Here is a 25233-nt window from a genome sequence, read left to right as displayed (position 1 = left end):
GGCCATTTTGAATCTTATCTGAAAAACAAAATTATTTGCATCAAGGTCCCATAATGTCTAATGTATATACCAAGTTTGAACAAAATCCATCTGTAAACAGCCGAGAAATGGTTGATTTTTAGGATATTTTAGCACAAAAATGGCCGCCATTCGGCCATCTTGAATCAGATCGTAAAACAAAATGATGTGCATCAAGGTCCTATAATGTCTAACGTATATACCGAGTTTGAACAAAATCCATCTGTAAACAGCCGAGAAATGCTTAATTTTGATGATTTTTAGCACAAAAATGGCCGCCATTCGGCCATCTTAAATCAGATCATGAAACAAATTGACGTGCATATGTGTAATATCATGTATGATGTATGTGTGAAGTTTGATTGTGATTGGTCCAGGCATTTCTAAGATACAGGTCCGGACACACGCACAGACACACGCACGCACGGAGGTCAAAACATAAGTCCCCGTTTTCGGACTGCATCCGAACGGGGACTAAAAACAATCACAACTTAATAAATGTACAGAAAGTTTTTTTTTTATTTCCCAACCACCAGAAGTAAACAAATAAATGATCACAGTAAACAAAGGAAAGAAAAATTCACACACAAGCAAAGTTTTGGACGATAAAGCTGATTTCAGATGGGGAAAAAACAATATTGTTTAGGATTAACTTGTTTTCTTTAAAAAAATAAGCACCAACAAGAATATTGTCAGTCACAAAATAACAATAACTGATGATATTAACTTACATGTGTCACAAACTGAACTTTAAAAGTGACATAATATTAACAAAAAGTTGCATCTTCATTTGGAGGTAATATTCTTATAAAATTCTTCAAGATTATCTTTTTCAGATTGTTTTCATACATGGAAAAATAGGGGTAAAAAATATACAAGTCCAGCATGGGCGAAGATTATGGTTTGACAAACATAACACACACAAAAAAGACCACAAATTTGAACAGTGCCAATCGATTAATATTAAGCATGATATGATTTAATTTTATTTAAATTATTTGTTTGCACAACATTTTTTAAAGCCATTTAAAAATCATTATATTTTATAATAAGTAGTTTTGTATACACATTCTTCATTAACAGCAATCTAGTATTGGGCAAACTGGAAGCTAAATACTGTGAGTTCAAGGTCCTACACCTTCATCTACACCAGCCTGGGTCATCAAGTCAGCAATGTTCTTTTCCAGGTCATCAATTCGTCCTCCCATATCATCAAGTTATAGAGAGTTAAAGAAAACATTGCCACTACAAGTTAAACTAAATGTGTAATAACACAAAATGACTCGTAGACATGAGAACAATCTAACAGCACATGATATTGTGATTCCTAGAAAATTGATGGTAAAGCGATTATGGAAACATTTAAACGAAGTGAAACAACGTCTTGTTGAAAACCGATACAAAATACAGGTTACTTGATTGCTATGGAATGTTGAAGAATAAATCAACCAATATGTGGCAGTCATACCACTTGTGTCCAAGAGCACTGAAAATATTCAACTCAAAACAAATACCACCAGCAATATTAAATATGAAATTTTCAATTGATGAGTCTAAGATATTGGTTTTGGGTACTATTAATTTACAGCAACATTTGTACCAGCATAAAGCCCATGGATGTAAGGGTCATGTACCAAGTTTCACGAAAATTTGATTAGTGGTTCTTGAGATAACGGTGGAACAAAAAAAGTGACATACATACATACATACATACATACATACATACATACATACATACAGACATACAGACAGGGTAACTGCAAAGACTCCCTTTTGTGCTTCGCACACGGGAGTCAAAAACATAAATTTGTAGACATGGGCAAGGTGAAAAATGTAATCAGCTATTTTATTCATTCGTAATTTGTACAAAGAACTAATTTTTCGTGAGCGTATAAAGCATTTTCCAGATTAAATGTTGCAATTCGTATGCAATTTTGATTCTTAAACACAAATTATCAAATATATTATAAAACTGTAAAATGTTATTAGGAATTTGCTTTATTTTTAAAGTGAAAAAAACAATTTTTTACTGTAAATGGAACTTTCAATTTATTTCCTGTAAGACCGTAAAATGTTTTTTTTATTTCTTGTAACCTGTACCAACTATCCCCCCTTGCCTCCCCCCCTCTTCAAATGACAACAGATAATACTTGTCACTACAAAATACAGGGGTAAAATGTGAAGAATAATGTCCCTCTTCCTATGCTTGAGCAATGCACAACATTTACTACGGTATATTGCAAACATGCATTGTCACAAATATATAAATCTTCTCGGTATTTATTGGTAAGAGCACAATCTATACAAATACTGATATACACCAATATGAAAAAATATAAAAGGATATTTCTTGTAATAATTTGGTCAGACATCTGCTGGAATCTGTCTTGCATTTGTTGTAAAAGCTGCTGTACCTGAGGAGATAAAAATATATATATTGGAAAAAGATTTTTTTGTTTGGGTCATTCTGGCAATGCAACAGACTGTAAAGAATATGGTTGATCTCGATCATTCAGATGAAATATATTCATTCAGTATACAATTTGTTGCCAGCCATTTGAATAGAATACAGGAAGAATTTGACTTGCATTGTGTCATTAATTTTATGGTCATGATCTTTAATATCACCAAGAACCTGAGAACAAACAATGCTCTATTGGTTCTTATAAAGAAACCTGGCTATCTGCCAAAATGACTAGCAGTCAGTTTTGTTCAGGCCCAGACCATACTATAGAAACTACATTGACAAAAATTTCACAGGGAGTAATCTTATGATTCTTCATCATTATCCAACACACACTTAACAACCTGCACAACAGATTCACATCCACTCAATACTGTTAATGTTTTCTTCAATCTTTTATCCCAGCAATAGCTGGTCTCTTGGCCTTTCACCAGTAACAATTATGAAACATATTATCTTCCAAGTTGAGGTGCATGAAGCAATTATTAATTTCATTTAATAAATATAAAATGATTGCTATTGAAGAACCAATGCCTTTTAATTAATCTCAAGGCTCCATAATTCGGGTAAAAACTTTAATGCCAGATAACTTGATTAACCGTTATAAAAGCATGCTAATTAAAAACAAAATTACTGAAAACATAAAAGTTACCGAGGTCTCTTGACATAGAAATTAAACCAAACAGAGAAGTTTTATAACTGACATTAGGATCAAGTTAATAAATGGCAGCTTTGTTGTCATTTCCGTAGCAACAGTTACTGCATTTCTCGTCATGGCGATTGATCTACCCCGGTCATAGTCAGTGACCATTGAAATATAGACAATACTTTACACGTCAAGCAATAAACTTAAAAAGACAACAATGCCCATCAATGTACGTCGAGATTACTGGTACTTTGATTTTCATGGCATTGTATTATATCTAATTGAATACTGCGGGAACCTCTATTTCACACAGTAAGAATAACAGGGCATGCCATTATAGACCTCTAGGGATTAGAGTCCGGGAACTAGAATTTATGATTTGACCCGAAGATTTTTTTTAAATTAGTTTAAATATTGAAGCTGTCGAATTTGTGTAGATACACAAAGTTAGCAAATGTGAATTTCCTCTTATAGACAGATATGACGTATTAGAATAGGTTTGCTAAGACATAAGGGTCCAAAGATCACTGTGGAAATTAGCAAAATAAGTCTAAACTTGTTTTTTATGGTTGCCGAGAAACCCCGAGCGTCTCAAACTGTTTTCATTAATCTTGTTTCAAAATGCCGTACCCGCAATCGATACTTCTGCAAAATAGTAGAGACCCAGTATGAGTCAGAGATACTGAATTAGTCCGGATCGATAGAACAGCTGTTTTGCCGTGTTTGGACCACAGCCCGGTGAGTCAGCCAGAGACCCCCGGCAGAGATTCAACACTAGTAACTGACTATGTGCTGACCAAAACACACGGAAATCTACAAAAAACTAATTACTTACGAACTGAGTCAGGTCTTGTACATTTTTGGGATCAGCACTGCTGGTCATAAGATCGGTTCTAACGTCAGTCATTGTCAAATTTGATGTTAATGTTCAGAGATGAGAGAGATTATATTGCGACCGTACTGGCTGTAGACGTTGCTCCGAGTGTTCCCCTACTAACAAAAATTTGCGAACCGACGCCGTGGTTATGCGCATGCACTGTGACCTTTAATGTAATGCGCATGCGCAGAATACCAAAACAAAATAGCCGACGTGAATTTTTGCGTGTAATAGGTAACAAATGTTTTATGAAAAATTAGCAGAACTATGAGATTCAGTAATACAGCGTGAGAGATAGTCTGAAGTCGTCCGTCAAACGGACTGTGTATGGGACCTTCGACACTTGTATTGGTTTTTTGCTAATATGGCATCTCCGAGTTCAAGTTCAAGACATACACAGCACCTGAAATCCTATTTACAGTCACATAAAAGTGCATCAAAAAATATCAGTTATAATGACAAAAAGCTTTCAACGTCTCCATCAAAAGGAGTGAATAGGTGAGATAGCTTATTTTTTTATAGATAGTTATTTTATTTGACACAACATTTTGTATGATTAATGAAGGAAAACTTACCAGAAACCAATGATCAAGAATACTATTCAGATTCTAAATACAGCCAAAACTTGAAGCTCGAAAAATAAAATAAATATATTGTCTCAAGCAATTGACAATAATGCTATCTCTAGTGCTAGAAAGCACTTACATTTTTCAAGAGTTGATAACTTACAAATGTTGTCATCATAAATTGCCAATTCACTTGTATCAACTTCAAATTTAGTGCAAGTAAAACATGATAATTACCAATAGTAGTAGTAGTTCAAAAATTTTCTATGAGTTCTACAGGACTGATATATTGCTGTGTATACTGACCAATGCAATAAAGAACACCTTATTAAACCATGTGATTCCTACAGATTGTTTGAACTCGCAGTATTCTCCAAAAGGACCAACATGTTCTGCCACAGAAATTTTGCACACTTTGTTGTAAATCATTTAGCAATTGCTGTAAAAAAATATTAACTAGACTGATCTGTTTGAAGTTTAGTGCCTATATAATAAATTATGTTTGTGGTTGTCGCATTAGACTCAAGATCGGTAGACCTAAGTTCAAATCCTACCTTAGGCTGAACATCAAAGGGTCGACCCCTACCCTGGGTGAGTGTGCCACAGACTCAATGGGAAGGCCAATTCCACTGGTCAAGATTCATTCACTAACGAATGCGACTTTGGGGGAACCTTTGTTAAGGTTCGCAGGTGCTTGTGATCGACCGAGCCTGGTTGACGCCAGGATAGCGCATTAAAAAAAATGCCATTTGACAGAGAGATGGCCACACAGCCCTGTCATGTAGTCCCAAACATGAATATGACTTTTGTGGCAAAATACACTATGTGTCAGCATTAGCACTTGCAATCTGCACATACAAAAAAAATGTCAGGAGAGACAACAGTGACACTCAATGTCCAGAACTGTCGCCTGGCACGAAAAATATTTAAAAAAATACATAAATAAATTATGTTTGTTTAGTGTATATGCACTTAAAGAACTAAAGCAGTGTGACATTTATTTTGTCCACACCAGACACTTTGTTACAATTGATGCTTACAATATCATAGGGAGATATCATTCTTGTTTGCTTGTTTAATAGTAAATTGTGTGTTCACTTCTAGGTCATTAGTAGAAAAGTCCCCATCTACTAAACCAAGTGGTGGTGCTGGGTTGTCTACGAAACCCAAAACATACAACGCATCATCGCCTGTACGTGTTATACGAAAATTGCCAGTGACAGCAAGTCATTTCAGACGCAAAGTAAATATAGAAAGGCAAGTATACATTTATTACCACTCAATCCTTTGGATTGCTCCAAGTGCTCATGGGTAATTAATTAACTCCGCCTCTGTCCACTGAGTAAATGAATGCTTATCTTTCCCCCTGTACCGCTAATCCCACAAAACAACAACTGATATAAACATACTAAGAACGGATTACAATTTACTTGTTTAAATATAACATAGCAATTGAATTTCAAACAAATACAGAGCAGTCTTCATGTGTTATGAATTGAAACATCGCATGCTCCGTAATTTATACATCGTCGGAAAAATATGACGCGGAACTAATTCAAGTTGATAATGGCCAACAAGAAAAGGCAGCAGTCCACCGGATACACACAACCAGATTGTTGCTAAATGATCTCAAAGAAAATCCGCCGACTCAAGTTTATTTGTCTGTTCTCGTTGTGTCGGTCTATTGACGGTACTGATCTCGTATACAGTAAACCTGAGAACGAAACTTCCTATGCACATTCTGTATAAATACTACTCCTCCAGACTGCTAATATAACAAGTGTGAAAACACAAAGTCAAAGACTTTGGTTTTCATATTTCCGTAACAAATTTACTATTACCCTCAAATTTCCATATAATATTGACTAATTGGTAAAGGCGACAATAAAAAAGTGTACTGTATATTATAAGTACAAGTTATTACACGGAAATATCAAAATCATTAGTAAAGAAAAGTCACCGCGACATCACAGGCTTATCTTGTAACCTGTTTACGACACTCGTGTGGAAAATCAAAATGTACAGCCTTGTCTTCCGTGAAGCCTAACCCGTATGTACACGGGTGGTACCGGCTTGTATCTCGTGTGAGATTTGAGTTCTTGTGATCTGGTGGGTGAACGTCGGGTTGACTTTACAATCAAAATCAAATGAGCGGTGAGGGGGAGAAGAGCGTTCTGTCAAAACAATTTTACCGTGGACTCAATTTTAACGACCAATCTGCAGCGTTGTATTTATTATAAAATCGACGTTGTTACAACCCTGCGTTACAACCAACAGGCAAAGCTGGCTGGGTGACGGTCAAAGTCTGTGCAACAACAACGCTGTCAGATGTGGATTGTATAAAAAACACTGGACAATGTGTGATAGACGCAATGCATGGAAAGATGGGTGATACCTCCAGCGTAAACAAAACCTGATGCAAGTTGAAGGCATAAACGAAAACGATCTATTGTAAAAATTATGAATTGGAACTGCCTGTGACGTGTTGTCTGGGCGCTGTTTCGTCCTACAGTCAAGTACAGAAACAAAAACTGATTTATTTTTTTATGCCAAGACCTGGCTGTTCATGCATTTCAAGCATGGCGTATTTACTTCTTGTACTCTGTAATGTGTGCTGTGGAAACATCTGATTTCGCGGTTTTGAGCTGTTGAAGTATTCGGGAAAAATAAAACAAAGGGTAACACCATACGAAGCAGTCAGCCCAATGTCTTGTTGATATCCGAAACTTGGAACCTCTAACAGAACGGTTATTTCCTGTACGCCTACCAGTATTACACAACTACCATTTGCAGCTCATTGCAGTCTGACTCTTATTCACTGTACCCCTTCCTTTTTCCAGACTGTCTAGAAAGTTGTACAAAAAGTCATCCATTAGAAAACACAAGTCTTTGCCGTACGATCAAACGAAAAATGTCCATATAGTAGTAACCAACATCGTTCTGGCGTTCCTAAAAATAAATTTAAAAAAAAACGAACACTGCATTGCTTAGTAGCAAATAATCACGGTAACTCAATCCGATCATGCTGCGTTTCACAATTATTATTATTACTTGGTAGTGATTATTAATAAAGTAAAAAAAGTAAATTCGTTGAATTGTTCTGAAATGCAGGTAAATTTCAATTTCAATACTCGGTGATGCCAATGTGTTCAAATACCAACATGGAGAAAAATTGCTGATGTTCCAGCACGATCTTTTACCTCTGGTTTTGATGGAAAGACGGCACTTTTTTTAAATCAAAAAATTAGTTGTTTTCGATGATAAACTGACCATTTGAAGACTAATTTAACATTTTTACGGTGATAACAGCTCATTGTCGAAGCGAAGCTTTACCTGTTCACGCTAACCACAATAAACATCGTACTCTTGAATAGGCGTCAATGACTACGGTAAAATTCGTAAGATTGTGGGTCAGGAGTGAGTGTTGTTTTGACTTGGGTATTGTGTTTTACATTCCAACAGGAAATTTTAATTGAAAGCCCGTAACCTAATGTTAATGACATTATTTACTGTCTTACATTGTCATGTCCCAGTGTTACCGATGGTTAGACATAGAAAACTACGTAACAATAATGCTGTTTGCCGGGGCTGTTTGTAAACCAACAAGCTTTGTAGATTGAATAAACATCTAGGGGATTTACATTTTTGTTTACTCAAACTGTGATTGACAGGCATTTTGCATACATTAGCCACCATTTTAAACTCGTGATTTTCACTGGTCGCGGCACGTTTCGACCGAAAATAACAACATTTATACATCAAAAACCCAACCAGATGAGTGTAATCGCTAGCGTACATATTCATGCCCCTGTGGATATGTATTTGGAACCATAGCTTGATCTCCAAACATAGTAAATGGCACATTTCACGGAGCTCCCGCCACGATGTTAGCAGCTTGGTTCGGATTAGCATACTAATACGATGGCCATCTTGACCCTTATTTATAGTATCGGTTCCCCTTTAACGCTCACTGTCTCTGCATTGTGGTTGGTGAATTTGCATCTCTATGGATACAACATCATCTACTGCATCACTTCTTATAAAGTGTAGTATTAAGTATACCACATCTTGAATTTTCAAGGTGAATGTTCCTGCGAAGCACTCCACTATCACCTTGAAGTATTTCATTAGGAATATGTGTATGTGACAATGCCCTCACAGTTTAGAATCAGTTTACCAACAGCCAATCATATTGCTTCTTTCATCAACGCGATTGGCCAAGCTATCAACATTGTCGGGCGGAGCTAAGTCACAAGACGTTATGAAAGACGCGCAGCACTCTACCATGTATTTCTATGGGCTCTGCGCGAGCTGCTGTGGAACGCCGGTCGAAAAGCCATTGAAAATAGCTAAAATCGAAAAAACAGCACACACTTAACTTTAAAGAAATCCTAAACAACCAAATTTAAATATATTGCATATGCAGGGATAATATTGTTACACGGTTCAGGGGGTGTCAACAACCATCCCAAAGTACCGTTTTCTGAGAGTTTTTGGCCTTTGTTTTCACCATGATGGTTGCCAAGCGGTGAAAATGCTCGCTCAGTGGAAGCTGTGTTGGCTTGGATGTCGAGGCAATACAATATTCGGACAAAAGCCGTTCAGGGTACTTACTTCCGAGTCTGATGTGTTCGTGTTTAGTCGCACTGGAAATGGTAAATCATTATGTTATTATGTTTCACCAGCCTTGCGACCATCGAGCGTTGTAATAGTGTTGAGCCACTGTTGAGTATTATAGAAGAGTAGGTGTTGTACCTCAAAGCTCATGGTGTCACTGCAACATGTATTGACAGAAATGAAGCCGAAGATGAAGACATCAGAAATGCAAAGCCCCAAGCGCTTTTTGGTAGTGATTGTAACAAAGCTTTCTATTGGTCGGTAAACTTTCTATCGCGCAACCACGTGACATACACGATTATGAATAGAATTACCGCACGGTGTTGTGGAGGGAGGAATGTTCAAACGGAGCAACACCGTGCAAGCGGACGATGGTATACCATAGCACTGATCACAAGTGATGTAGACAAAAAGAAAAATAAGAATTATGTTGGTTCTCAGTTCAATGATATTTTATCACATGACCAACTATAAGCGCCAAAAAGATATCGTAATCATAATTTTTTTAAACCATGCATGCAAATTGTGATGTTGTCCAAGCACATCAGTAGATGTACATTTGCAGTTAATATTAGTGATGATTATCCATAATCAGCAGAAATATCACTTACTATCCTTATCTTTTTGAAATAAACATTCAGTTGATATTATAATTATAAGTTAGTGTCATTGTACCAATTGAATACCTGTTATTCAGTCTGAAGTTGTTGTTTTGCTGCTATTTGTCTTTCCATGTACAGTTTGAACACGTATACAATGATGACGTTTAACGTTATGATAATACCATATTAGCATATGATATTTCACACCAACCATCACAACTATGAATCCTATGTTCCATAATAATGGATAATGCGTAAATGGTATGCCATCACATTATTACAAAATTATGATTTTAAGTATTTTACAAGCACATCATCACTTGCTATTATTTTATCATTTGCAGTCTACCAAGTGAGATTATTTTGAAGATCTTTACTTACCTTGGACCAAATGATTTATTGATATGTGCCAGTGTTTGTAAGCAGTGGTTGAAATTAGCCAATGATAAGTAAGTACAATTTAAATATTATCCATCAACCTTTTCACCAAGGCTTTCTCACCAAAATTTTTCTGCTCTTTTTTTCTTATTTTATCCAATATTTCTGGAAATGAACCCTAATTTTGTAGTCAACAGACAAAATTTGAGTCAATTTTCAGTTTTTACTCGAAAATTTGGCTATTCTGTGTGCGGACAAATATGTATATGTGCCAAGTATTGTATACTGTTTAATTTTTGCTGATATAAATTTTCTTGATAGTCTCTGACACTGACTTGATTGCTGATTTAGGATCCAAAATGAAATGTGCAATGCTAAACAATTTTGTGGTTCCCTTACCCAGAATCACAAAATGCGCTACAACTTGTCTCATCAAAAATTAAAGGAAAAAACGATTCAGTTTAAAGACGTTATAAAACATTTGATATAAATAATATTGATGCCTTTGGCAATGAACAAATGTTTACTTATACTCACATATATGAAGTGTATTCACTCTATTAGTAGTACATACACTCATGTTAATTACTGAGGTTCATTTTAATGAACCAAACCTTTTGGTTTATATGTGCTTCTATTAATTTATGCTTTTAATAGAACAAATACTGTATCTATAGTTTGTTTACTGTTGGGGAGCAGGGTCTACTTGCATTTTGAAAGAATTCTTAGATTAATCAATATGTTTTATGATGCATTTCAGCTCACTATGGAGAAAGTTATATGAAGCTTACATTGTCACTGGCAAAAAGAAGAAAACAGAAACACAGAGTGTTACAAAAGCTAGCGGTGGTGGTGATCATCATATCATACAGTGGAAAAGAGATTGTATTAGAAAGTGAGATTTTTATAATGAATGATTGTAGTGTTTACAAGCTGGAGTTGTAATCAGATTTAGTCTGGGGTATAGCTTTCTGTGGTAGTGAAATACTAGAATGGGAAAGTTGTTTAATTTAATATGTAGGTCAAAGGTTATATTACTTTCTGTGCAGTGAAATACTAGAATGAAAAGATTGTATGTTTAATTACAAATATGTAGGTCGAAAGTTTTATTAAATGTGGGTCGAGGGTTAAATACAAAATTAATGTAGAATACAGTACCATAACCTTCTGACATTTTGTGTTTTTTTTCCATCAAGTAATATAACTTCAACTTAATTTTCTGAACAACCTGACATATCTTGTCTTAGCATAGATCAGTCACCAGCAATTAATATAAATTTAATTCAGCCTTACCAGTATTCTTTGAACAGGGTTAATAATATAGCATGTGATTATGGCTTGAATAACAAAATTTTTTTTGCCAAAATAATAATGCAAAATTTTCTGTAAAATGTGTTTCACATTGTGTAAAGGTGACAGGTTGACTTTGGCATTATTACCATGTATGTCAAAACAAGACAGTGCAGTCATAAAAACTGGCACTTAAACTTTGATTAATATATATCAGCAAAACTAATCTGAGTGAGTTTTCAAGATCCTATTCTCAAAATAACTTGTTTTTACTAATGGACAGACACTAAAACTAATAACTGTGATAAACATTATCCCAAGTACTGATATCCCAAATATAGCGCTCCATATCAAATAATATAGTTGCATTTTATCATATTTTACAAATTAATTAAATTAGTAATTCTTCATAGCTGCTCATCTGTGAAATTTCTAAAAATGTTAGTAAAATTATATAGCTTTTCTTTAATCACTATGCTAAAAACTTGATACAGAAATAAGATTGATTAAATAAGTGCAGAATTATATAGATGCATATTTGTCATTCTTGGAAGTGGAATAATAAAATGTGGACTTACAATTAATTACATTTTGAGTATGTGCAGTATGTACACATACATTTTAGTTAACATATATGATTACAATGTCATAGTTCAAAATTATACATACAATTACAAGGTCAAAGTTTTAGTTGTATTATGATTATGTGGTCATTTCTTTTATTTAATTTTGGACAAAACAGACATAATTTTCTATTATTTACAGGTCTTGATCAAACTGTTTGAATAAATATGGAAAACATTTAATATGTAGGACAATTTAATGAAGGTTACTTATGAAAGAGTCATTATAGCTCTGTATTGTTGTTTTCTCAGATGTGTCAACATTCGTAATGGTAGAATCCAGGCATTGTTGAAGAAACTGAGTCCCTATACTGGTCTACCAGTAAATACACAACAAGCATTAGAGTAAGTAATATTACAGTTGATTGTAGGTAAATATTTATATTTTATCAGTCTTTTGTCTGAAGATGGCATTGTAAACTGAGAACAGACTTCTCAAGGTAGAGTGAACCAAGTGAGTATTGGTCACCAAATCCGGGAGGAGAATAACGCACTGGAGAGAAGCACTTGTATCCAAGATGTTTATTGCTCAACTGCTAGGCCTGGAACTGAGTCTAAATACTGTGGAATACTTTATTTTCGCTGGAATTAATTTTCGCTGAAAAGGCTTTTTGGGTGTTTTGCTTGGAATTTATTTTCACTGATTTTTCATGAGTTTAATGTGAAATATAGGAAAAAAAGTATATTCACTGGATTTTATTTTCACGGAATCATCCCTTCAGCGAAAATAGTGAAAATAAATTCCAAGCGAAAATAAAGTATTCTACAGTACTCGAGATGTTCCATGACAATGTATCAATATTATTATGCAAATAACTAAACTAAGTTTCATAGCCTCAAATCATTACAGGCATACAGTGTCTAAATCAAATGTTGACTGTAGACAACGAATGAACTCTCCAGATAATATGATTGCACTGATATGATTGTTACAAATTTTACAGTAGCTTTTGCCACTGTAAATGTTTGTGATGTGATCAGCTGGAGACATTGACAACTTCAAAGTCATTGTTACTTTCTGTTTAGACTTAACAAAATGTTTTTTGTAAATTTGTTTTTTAAAATGACATGTGCGGCCTTGTTTTATTTTGATTTCGATTTTGAAATTGAAGCTTTCAATCACTCTGGAGTCTCAAGTCTTCAAACATTCTAATATGCCTTCAAATACTGTACATTAATTTGTTTTACAGAAAGCTTGGTATTAAATGGCAGCTAGTGGTGACAGATACAAGTGGTAGTGAACATGTTATAGCACACAATGACAGGTTTTGTTTTCCACTCTCTACCACTGTAAGATGGTACAGTCTTGAATCGCTGCCGCTCAAGAGAATTAAAAGACTGTCTATTTATGGACTAGCTCCCGTGTTTTATGGTAACAATGGAAATGCTTTAACAAACAGGTAATTTGAAGTTAATAACATAGTGCATACCCATAATGTAATATGCATGTTAGTTATTAATGATTGAACAGGAAACTGCTCAGTTCAGTTATATACATTACTGTAATTACACGTTCAGTAAGTTACACAGAAATATATACATTACTGTAATTACACGTTCAGTAAGTTACACAGAAATATATACATTACTGTAATTACACGTTCAGTAAGTTACACAGAAATATATACATTACTGTAATTACATGTTCAGTAAGTTACACAGAAATATATACATTACTGTAATTACACGTTCAGTAAGTTACACAGAAATATATACATTACTGTAATTACACGTTCAGTAAGTTACACAGAAATATATACATTACTGTAATTACACGTTCAGTAAGTTACACAGAATAATATACATTACTGTAATTACACGTTCAGTAAGCTACACAGAAATAGATACATTACTGTAATTACACGTTCAGTAAGTTACACAGAAATATATACATTACTGTAATTACACGTTCAGTAAGTTACACAGAAATATATACATTACTGTAATTACACGTTCGGTAAGTTACACAGAAATATATACATTACTGTAATTACACGTTCGGTAAGTTACACAGAAATATATACATTACTGTAATTACACGTTCAGTAAGTTACACAGAAATATATACATTACTGTAATTACACGTTCAGTAAGTTACACAGAAATATATACATTACTGTAATTACACGTTCAGTAAGTTACACAGAAATATATACATTACTGTAATTACACGTTCGGTAAGTTACACAGAAATATATACATTACTGTAATTACACGTTCGGTAAGTGACACAGAAATATATACATTACTGTAATTACACGTTCGGTAAGTGACACAGAAATATATACATTACTGTAATTACACGTTCGGTAAGTGACACAGAAATATATACATTACTGTAATTACACGTTCGGTAAGTTACACAGAAATATATACATTACTGTAATTACACGTTCGGTAAGTTACACAGAAATATATACATTACTGTAATTACACGTTCGGTAAGTTACACAGAAATATATACATTACTGTAATTACACGTTCGGTAAGTTACACAGAAATATATACATTACTGTAATTACACGTTCGGTAAGTTACACAGAAATATATACATTACTGTAATTACACGTTCGGTAAGTTACACAGAAATATATACATTACTGTAATTACACGTTCGGTAAGTTACACAGAAATATATACATTACTGTAATTACACGTTCGGTAAGTTACACAGAAATATATACATTACTGTAATTACACGTTCGGTAAGTTACACAGAAATATATACATTACTGTAATTACACGTTCGGTAAGTTACACAGAAATATATACATTACTGTAATTACACGTTCGGTAAGTTACACAGAAATATATACATTACTGTAATTACACGTTCGGTAAGTTACACAGAAATATATACATTACTGTAATTACACGTTCGGTAAGTTACACAGAAATATATACATTACTGTAATTACACGTTCGGTAAGTTACACAGAAATATATACATTACTGTAATTACACGTTCGGTAAGTTACACAGAAATATATACATTACTGTAATTACACGTTCGGTAAGTTACACAGAAATATATACATTACTGTAATTACACGTTCGGTAAGTTACACAGAAATATATACATTACTGTAATTACACGTTCGGTAAGTTACACAGAAATATATACATTACTGTAATTACACGTTCGGTAAGTTACACAGAAATATATACATTACTGTAATTACACGTTCGGTAAGTTACACAGAAATATATACATTACTGTAATTACACGTTCGGTAAGTTACACAGAAATATATACATTACTGTAATTACACGTTCGGTAAGTTACACAGAAATATATACATTACTGTAATTACACGTTCAGTAAGTTACACAGAAATATATACATTAATATATACATTACTGTAATTACATGTTCAGTAAGTTATACTAAAGTTAGCTATGTACATTGTGAATCATTTATAAGCTCTAGCAGTGACGTCAGCTGTTTTAACACTTTTTAACAAATGCATGAGCACTATAATGAATGGATGTTTATATAAACTGATTTCATACATCGTTTAGATGCAAATGAGACTAATTTAAAATGAAAACAGTTTAGTTTATACATTTTTATAAGTATTTCATAAGTATAAACCGTCTTTTGTTGAATTCAGTTTATAAAAAATGTCATAATGTAAATATTATTTTCATAATGTAAACAAAAAACAACTTTCCCCAATAAGTTTGAGTGACACTTCATCTCAAGTAATGCATATAGGTACATGTTGTGTTCATTTTGTCTTTTTGTTTTCTTTTCTCTAGTCCTTGCCAAAGATCTCTTTTATTACATCAACCAATTAACAGTTCCTCCCAGAATGCACCTGATGGTCAAGATGGAACTGTGAACATTTACATTTTAACTTATGGTCTGATGCTTGCTACATGGCAGGTAAGTAGACATGTCTTAATTTGAACCCCTTGCTCTAGTACATATGTCAGCAGAGTGACCAGTCAGTGTATGTTTCCTTAATTCTGCTTACGAAATCAACGAGTCAAAATGCTATAATGTGAATTTTATTTGTCAATAGGATGGTGGTGAATTGGCGTTTGTTTCGCTGTCCATTGGTAACCATCAGCTTGTACAGAGATGTTCCATGGCAACTTCGGATAGGTAGGGTATTAAACAATACTTATCAACAAGACTTAAAGGGGCATCAGCCATTTCCGGAATTTATGTTTTTTTGGACGGTTTAAAATATATCAACATTACTTCAAGTTCTAACAAGAAACATATATATGTTGTGAAACTAGTCGCAATCTCATGGTATGCTCGCCTTTGGAGGGGTGTTATTTTTTTAATTTGCATATGTGCCTAGTCAAAAAGGGTGCATGTGAGTGGTGGTAAGATAATGACTATCAGGTTGCTCTATTCTCAGTGTGTCATATAATATAGACAGACAAACATACAATTTTATTTGCTGTTTTTGTTTCAGTGTGTACATTCCCAGCCTACGAAAACCACCTGTTGACGATGTTGACTCACAATGTGGTAAGACCATTTCTGATAACAAAGGAACATAGAATAGTTGCAGGTCTAGGATAAAATACTTTATATTGATTACCATATTTGCTTTATTAAAAGTGCATCTCCAATAGAAGTGCACATTAGCCAAGAATTGCATATATTTTATGCTAGATTGAAATGTTTCTTATTTGACAAACTCACAAACTTAGCTCTCATAAGCATATGCTCTTCTAACAGAACAAATATGGTGGATCGTTTTGGAAATTTAAGCAATGAAACTATTGTTTGATGGTGGCAAATTTGCTAACTGTTACTGACTCATGTTGTGTTTATGCCCAATGATACCAGTAAATCCTTACAGCTGGTGCCAAAAAAAAAACGGCGTTGCATTTAAGACCTCTAACGCTGGTCGTTGTTATGAATTTTCTATTAGAAAGTAACATCAGATTATGATCAAAGTTTTGATGAGAACAAACAGATATGAACTATTTAATTAATGGAAACGAATCTCACAGTACAAGTTTGAACAATAACATTGTGTATTAATTGTCTTGTACTTTACGACAGGTTTACACAGTTATAGTTGTACAATTGAATTGCGCAATCAACGAGCAGTCTACTGGGGACAGCAATTTCAACAACTTCACTGTCACAAGCAAGACTTAGGTTAGTATAGACTGGAGACTGTGAGTAGGGAAGCAAGTACTATCTTACCAATGAAATATATATCTTCTGAAAGCTCATATTTGCATGATTTGTTAGCATTACTCACCTAGATATTGGTCAATTGAGAAACTTTTACCACCATAACATATACCATCTATCGATATTAAAATGCATGTGCTAATGGTTAATACAATGCAAATTGCCAAATAAAATGAATTTCATGTGTGTCCAGTTCTAAAGTGGCATCTGCTAGTGAATGATTCTATACTCGGGGTAAGAGTGGTCAACCCCATTTGTATTCAAGATCCACTAGTCATGGTAGCTACTATGTTGCTAATACTTGTGATCAGTTGCAATGTCAATTATATATAAGACACCTTTTGTTTATTGCCAGTTGGTAGGTATGCAAGACTAATTCCAATCCGATCTGACGTCACTTACAATCATTCATATACCAACAAGAAAATTCATTTACCATGGAAGACTGATGTATTCAAAGGGATTGTGCAGGTTAGTAATGTAACATAATTACTAGGACATGAGATATTTTGCTATTATCATAAAACCTGTCTAAGCTGAATACTGAACAATAATTCACAAAGAGTTCATTAGATTGGTTTTACACAGGGTTCAGTTTTTACAATCTATGGTCTTCAAAGTTTAGAATATTTACTCCAATAATAGCCAGTAGTGTAAAAATTAACTCAGATTTTGAAATTATGTCTCCATAGGATATGTGTATATTAGATGTTATATTACTGGATGAACACAAAAATCCAATGTGGAGTATCAGGTGAGTCAACACAGTGACCACAAAGTTTGTCAGAATAGCTCCTTCATTGATTTTACTACTGGCAGTTAAGCTACATTCGGACTGTACTGTTTATACATGTGTGATGCTAGTGCACTATTAGATGCACATCTGTAATTGAATAAACATAAATAAAATAAAAAATGTCATTGTTGTATACAGGATCATCTAAATATGACTAAGTTTTGGCGTAGTCACACTGCTGTAATTTACGTAAGTGCATATGTGTAAACTGAGAACAGACTTCTCAAGGTAGAGTGAACCAAGTGAGTATTGGTCACCAAATCCGGAGGAGAATAACGCATTGGAGAGGAGCACTTGTGGCCAAAGTGTTCATTGCTCAACTGCTAGGCCTGGAACTGAGTCTAAATACTTACAAGATGTTCCATACAATGTATCAATATCATTATGCAAATAACTAAACTAAACGTCATAGCCTCAAATCATTACAATATGATAATACTGTAAATAGGTTAATAGTTTTAATTTTGCTTATTTCGCTGGCTGGAAAATGTGCTAATTTAAAACCCACTGAATATGCCTGAAATTGTAGATCAGTGAAATTTAAACCCATTTTACAGTATGGTTCTGGTATAGCGAACTTGATTGTTAAAAAAATCTTGGTCAGTCTCAAAATTGCATTTTTCATGTGTCAATCAGTAATTTTCTTAATACAATCTAATGATGCTAGCATAATGTTAGCAAAACTCATGTTGCAATTGTTTTCACATTTTGTGGTTAAATTAAATATTTACTGGGATTAATTTAGCTATCATCAAAATAAGTGAAAATAACACCCAGTGAATAATAGTTCAAAAATCGGCCAATTCAAGGTACCAATTTAAAAACAGCATTGTCTTGATGATTGTATTGATTCGATTAAATTTCTTTCAGCAATCCAGTTAAATTAAAGCGTTCTACAGAAGCCCAAGGTAAGGTTACTACTTGAACATTTAATCTATACCATCAATGGGTGCAGTGCAGCATTTGTTTGCCTCGGGAATAACATTGACAGCAATAGATGGAGCTACAGGGTTTTTAAAAAGTGTTTCGATTTGGTAGTTAGATGCATGAATGTAGCATTATTCGACAGCCAAACATTGAGACAAATCAGGTTGCACTCTTTATAATTTTAACCAAAATGTGAACACATTGTAACACTTCGTTTACTTGGCGTCTTTACTACAAACTACGTGGACAAGAAAGCCTTATCGTGCCCGCCGTCCGTGTCAGTGTTTCAGATTCCGATGTAATATTGGTTATGGCAAACTATAATTGTCACAACAGACCCTACCAGAAGGGAACGTCACTCAGCGATGATTTATCTCAAATAATCATAAAGGAAATCGTGGAGAGTGGTGGTAATATGAATACCGGCGAGGTGCCGAGAGCAGTGTTCCCTGCAGTAGGGCGTAAGTTTTCAGCAACCGCGGTCGGTTCATCTACTTTTGCTTTTCTTTTTTTTTTCAAATCGTCATGAACCTTTGCAGATTTATTTAATGCTGCGCGTTTATCTGCGTGTTGAGGGTGGTTGATATCGCCACAAATCTTGGCTGAGACACAACACTCGTTCATACAGTTTTTGCGATTGTGATCACCGACAAGATGACAAGATCCACATCGTTTTTTGGTTTGGTCGCGGGGGTTGTTATCGACACACTGTATTGTTTATTTAACTCGTTGAATGAGGACTCTGCATGTTGAACTTCAAGTTGGAGTTCATTGATTTCTTCATTCCTCATTTCCATGTCCAAATCTTGTGGCGATTTGTATTCAAACTTCAACCTCTTTGACACTGATGACGATCGTTGCTCCTGTGCGTTGCTACCTGTACTTGTTTCTTGTTGTACTTCACTATTAACAACATGATTCATGGCAGGTTGTGCAGGAGAATATCCTTTGGTTATTATTTTCAATCGATAGTAGTCGGTACCAACGACTTCCAGTGCACATCGGAACATATCAGTCATATCTTGGATGTCATCGGATAACGTTATAAGCATGCCTTCCTCGTTAAGATATTGTACAGAAAATACAGTCTTTCAAAGATGCAATGTTTAACTTCACCTGCTTTATAAAATTATTTTAATCTACTGGTTTGTCTATGTAGAGTTGCCTGGCCCTGCCTCTGTATTTTACCTGAACATCACGAATCAGTCGATGTGTATTAGGCTGTGTAGTTGTGTGGGTAATATTTGCTGTGTGCTGTTCAGTGCTAGGAATATGAGTGAATTTGGCGGAAAGTGTTGATTGTACAAAGGTACTGTCACAATGTAGCAGTATGTATGAGTGCTGTAATATGTTGCAATAAATAAGGCAGTTATGGTGTAATGTAGCCTTATACTTCATTCTGTATACTGCCTAGTACTTAATCGAAACACTATTTTTAAAACCCCCTGTAAACTGACTTTGAATTCAATTCCATTTCCAATGATATGTACACTGTATTTGCTCTGTTAAAAGCGCATCTCCAATACAAGTGCACTTAAGGTAATTCACTACCATTAAAACATGAAAAATATTGATCAAATCAAGTAAATCATTCAAAAGTTGTTGTGAGATGATTCACATACATGCATGTCATTTATATTTAAAGTTTTTTATGAAAAGAAAGAGATGCGTTATCAAGAAAGCATATGCAAAAAAATCCAAAAATCATCCATTTTGGAACATTTTCCATAAAATTCATGTAAACACATTATTCAATGGATAACTTACATACATTATATACAAATATTAGTCATATGTAGCCCTCATAATACTACATGTCACTTTTGTAGTTAACAATTTTGAGATACATGTACATGTATGATGAAATGTTTCTGCCATAAGAACCAATTGTAAACTACTCAAAACATGCAATTTTTATCAATTTTCAATGTTGTTTTGTGAAAAAACTATGGTTCGGTGACCATATATTCTTATTTCAGAATTTCACAAATTACAGTAACCCAACACTGAAAATTGCATTCACTGTATGCTAAATAATTTAAACATGTCTATCATAGGTTCACCTACCCGGTAAGTCTGTATTTTAAATAACCACAGGTTCTTTTAATAGAGCAAATACAGTACAAATATGTATATAGATGTTGCAAAACTTGATTTATTTGTAGATTACTACAAATTCTGAGTATTAACTGACATTGATTTCTTATACTAATATTTTAGACTGAATACGATTACTGTAGCTCTGTATCGACTAAAGGTAGTTAGTTGACAGGGCCTTGAATGTATCTGGTCCAACAAGATGGTTAGTTAGTCCATTTTTGGATGCAGTCTGAGTGGAGTGACCTATGTGCAAGCATGCATGTGTACATCCGTCGCTATATCTTAGACATGCTTGGACCAATTACATTCAAACTTCGCACATACATTATATTATACATATGCACATCAATTTGTTTCACAACCTGATTCAGGAAGGCCTGGTCCAACCAGGTAGTGATTTGACAGTGCATTGAATGCATCTGGTCTAACCAGATCGTTACATGTAGTTGGCAGTACCCTGACTGTTTGAATAAAATTGGTTGATGACACATTTTTGGTGTTTTTTGGGACAAAAATGGCCACCAGTCAATCAAATTACAAGTGAATAAAAAAAACTGTCAATGTGCATATGTAGCCCATTATGACTTGTCTTTGTACTAGCTTTTCAAAATCACTGAAGGCATATCCAAGATATGACGATAGATGGACCTAACCCAAAACATAAATCCTAGTTTTGGACTACAACACAGTATCATCAGTAAACTGAAACTTTATTTTATTTCAGTGAATTATCATTATGAAGGAGACAACTATTTCATTGATTATCATGATGATATAGGACAAGTACATGTGCAGATGATATGGGTGAGTTAGAAATATTTAGCATTTGAATAGAACTGTAAAAAACAATAGAACTGTAAAAGTTTGTAAAAATGTTCAAATACTTTGTTTACATCAGTATTCTTATAACTTCATTTACCAGTACATACTGAATAATTTTACTATCCCCATAGAAATCCCAAATGTGGCATTTTGAATAAAATACAAAGAAATCTGGGGCGACGACCCCCATTTTTTGTTGCCTGTTTCATGCCAATTTAAATGAGAAGAATCTATGTAGCACTTTTCCACAGTACATCTAATTTTTCTCGTTTTACTCAAATAATATATATTATTTACATTAACATTAACAACCTATTTACCATATTTTGAGTATCTTCATTATGTTTGTGGCATGTTGATTCTAAATATGGCAATATTCATGTCCCGTAGGTTGAGGACCGAGAACAATACGCCATTGTTAGCGTGGTTTTAGATGTGTCTCTTGCGGCAATCAATAACTGGTTTGGAACCAAGTACTGATATTTTGTGATATATCGATTTACTAAATAATAATGTGGTATCATTCCGTCCAGTTCAATACTTCAAGTGTTATATAAATTTTACCTATATTAAAAGATTTAATACATTATATTGAAATCAAATGCTCTGTAATTTTTAAAATTCATTTGTAGTAATAAAGAAAATTTGATTAATTTTTAGTCCCCGTTCGGACGCAGTCCAAAAACGGGGACTTATGTTTTGACCTCCGTGTGTCCGTGCGTGCGTGTGCGTGTGTGCGTCTGTGCGTGCGTCCGGACCTGTATCTTAGAAATGCGTGGACCAATCACAATCAAACTTCACACATACATCATACATGATATCATACATATGCACGTCAATTTGTTTGACGATCCTATTCAAAATGGCCGAATGGTTGTCATTTTTGTGCTAAAAAAATCATCAAATATCAAGCATTTCTGGCATTTATGGAGGGATTTCGTTCAAACTTGGTACATACATTAGACATTACATGTTCCTGATGCACGTCATTTTATTTTTCAGATCAGACTCAAAATGGCTGTCCGGTGGCCATTTTGTTTTAATGAATGGGTTTCCAGACCCATATGTCTGACTTGTTTTGACTGATTATGTTCAAATTTTTAATATTCATTATACATCATGTCACAGATATATGGATATATTGGTTTGACCATCCTTTTCAAAGTGGCCTAATTGTCGCTATTTTTGTGCTAAAAAACTTGTTTTATTTTTTAGATCGGATTCTGAATGGCTGACTAGTGGCCATTTTGTTTTAATGAATGGGCTTCTAGAGCCATATCTCTGACATGCTTTGACTGACTATGTTCAAATTTTATATATTCATTATACATATATTCATAATGGCTGATTTTGTTTTAATTAATGCTGTTCCAGAGCAATATCTCTCAATACTCATTTGACGATCAGATACAAATGTCAATCATTTAAATGATAAACAATCATCATATTCCTGACATGTTTATATTCCAGCTATATTACTATAAACAAAACTTTATATCTTAAATTTGATAACTAACGGGGACTGTGCCATGCATGGCTTGTGTGACAAAATTGTCACTATTTTGGATGTTATTTGTTATTGTCTAGTTATTTGTGTTTGTAGGTGATAGTATTGTAAAGTAACTTTATTGAATAAACTCATCATATAATAAACTTAATAGTGCTAAGTCTGTTGCTTAGTAACTAGTGTACAGGTGTACATGAATCAGGTCATAGTTTGATTTGCAGTGTGCTGGTATGCGAGTGTGTATTGAAAGTTAGTGGTATGCACTTACAGGTGGGTGTATGAACGTTTACTAGAGTAGGCTGAATTGATGAATAGAACTGCTTTTGTGATGCAAAGTAGGTCAGTGTGCTTGGTAATTCTGCAGTATGATGTGGTTAGTTGTCCAGGAGTGAGCATCTCCTGCAATTCTACTCGTGGTGACTCGTAATTTTACTATCAACTGGCAAGGCGTTCAGGCTTTGAGTTGGTGGAAGTCGGTGGTGACTTCGCTGTATTAGGTCAGCCAAGTATATAGAGTAGAGGTCTGCCAAATTGGTTTTGCAGCTTGGGGATATTCCCGAGACTTTGAGTTTCTAACCTTTGGTGAGGGAGATGGACAAGACGCCAGCACATAGAAACTGTAAGTTGAGATTTCAGTTTAATCATTTCCTAGTAGTTCATTCAACTGTGCCGGGTACGGTAGCCCGATTAAATACATCCATATTACGTTTCTTTAGTTGTGTTTAAAACGGCAGGTATTATGGAATGTACTTGTCCCTTTTCCAGATGACCTGTGAGTGGTGAGCCGTCGTGACGCATGGAGCATGGAGCGCAGTCTGAGTGGAAGGCTGTGAAGTGGAATTCTGGATTGTGTGGAGTGAAGCAAGTGTCGAGCAAGTGAACGTTTGAACTTACCGGGCATTAGGACAGTCTGAACTGGTTGTGACGTGTTCATGGTCTAACCGGTTGTATTACCAACTTGTAATGCTAGTTCTTAATTTACTGCTTGTATTTATAACGTGTATGCTTTATGCATTATTGTAATTTTGATGAGCGTGTAGTCTAGTTTGTCTGATAATTGTATGCTGTTTTATGGATTGTGACATGTATTAATATAACTAGTAATATTTCCCTTAGTGTCATCCCATTGTGTATAGAACTCACTACTAGCTTAATAAAGCGTTCTGAACCGCACACTGGCGTTATTTCTGCTTGTTATTTATATTGCATGTGCTGCCTGCTAGAAAAACCTGACAGCTTGTTTTGTTTATTTTTTGATTTCAGTAAAAATAAGCATTAATGTCATAGTAATGTGTATATAGACAGTTTTGGTTTAGACTACAAAACAAAAAAAATTACTAACTTTAGAGTACTATGTTAAGTATTGGAATGCAATTATAAAATCAAAAGAAAGCTTAGAAAAAAACTACTGTGTGCTGAGAGTATTAAGTGTGTCATTTGTCGTAATAGTGCATTTTGTGCAACACAATTTCAATGAAATGGCGACTATTCAACCCTTATTTTTTACCTCGCATTTCACAGGACTTTCGTCTTTGTGGGGTCGCATTACATTGCCCATGCAATTGTGTCAAAGGCAATATTTTAGTAAGATTTAGTCATATTTATGTGATTATATTTGAGATGCACATACAATGTAATACACAATATTTAGAAATTTGTATTACCGATACTCAGACAATTTTACATATGTGGTTTGCAGTTTAATTCAGAGATTTTTTTAAACAAGAGAACAGGGGCGCAGCAGCGCCTTCATGTCATGGCCTTGCGTCCCCTTACCCTGTGGAGCAGATCCTCTGGCAACCATAAAATTCTGATTGACCAGGGATCACA

The 25233-nt window shown here is 34.5% G+C and overlaps 2 protein-coding genes across 2 annotated transcripts; one reads left to right on the top strand and one right to left on the bottom strand.

Moving 5' to 3' along the window:
- Window positions 1-519: 519 nt before the first annotated feature.
- On the bottom strand, window positions 520-4163 carry LOC102801797 (uncharacterized). The gene is made up of 3 exons (XM_006821784.3): window positions 3964-4163; window positions 2366-2432; window positions 520-1234 (listed from the first exon to the last, which is right to left on the bottom strand). Exons 1-3 carry the CDS (start codon window positions 4033-4035, stop codon window positions 1143-1145), a joined length of 231 nt encoding a protein of 76 aa, XP_006821847.1. The 5' UTR covers window positions 4036-4163; the 3' UTR covers window positions 520-1142.
- LOC102802636 (F-box only protein 15-like) lies at window positions 4150-24576 on the top strand. Its single transcript, XM_085500488.1, has 15 exons — window positions 4150-4503; window positions 5676-5828; window positions 10135-10239; window positions 10929-11063; window positions 12334-12426; window positions 13272-13481; window positions 15844-15970; window positions 16110-16192; window positions 16515-16570; window positions 17114-17212; window positions 17607-17722; window positions 17944-18005; window positions 18918-18955; window positions 21799-21878; window positions 22287-24576. Exons 1-15 carry the CDS (start codon window positions 4370-4372, stop codon window positions 22374-22376), a joined length of 1581 nt encoding a protein of 526 aa, XP_085356614.1. The 5' UTR covers window positions 4150-4369; the 3' UTR covers window positions 22377-24576.
- The last annotated feature ends 657 nt before the right edge of the window (window positions 24577-25233 follow it).

Source organism: Saccoglossus kowalevskii, chromosome 6 (genome assembly GCF_978046115.1).
Source record: "Saccoglossus kowalevskii chromosome 6, keSacKowa6.1, whole genome shotgun sequence".
In the NCBI taxonomy this organism is placed as follows: Eukaryota; Metazoa; Hemichordata; class Enteropneusta; family Harrimaniidae; genus Saccoglossus; species Saccoglossus kowalevskii.
Note: the sequence above shows the minus strand (reverse complement) of the source record. Positions and strands in the feature narration are given on the sequence as shown.

Coding starts and splice junctions, on each gene's coding strand:
- LOC102801797 (XM_006821784.3), bottom strand. CDS start 4,035: ATGACTGACGTTAGAACCGATCTTATGACCAGCAGTGCTGATCCCAAA. Junction 2,433..3,963: donor TACAAGACCTGACTCAGTTC/GTAAGTAATTAG, acceptor TTATCTCCTCAG/GTACAGCAGCTTTTACAACA. Junction 1,235..2,365: donor TGACCAAATTATTACAAGAA/ATATCCTTTTAT, acceptor ACTCTCTATAAC/TTGATGATATGGGAGGACGA.
- LOC102802636 (XM_085500488.1), top strand. CDS start 4,370: ATGGCATCTCCGAGTTCAAGTTCAAGACATACACAGCACCTGAAATCC. Junction 10,240..10,928: donor TTGAAATTAGCCAATGATAA/GTAAGTACAATT, acceptor GATGCATTTCAG/CTCACTATGGAGAAAGTTAT. Junction 16,571..17,113: donor CGATGTTGACTCACAATGTG/GTAAGACCATTT, acceptor ACTTTACGACAG/GTTTACACAGTTATAGTTGT.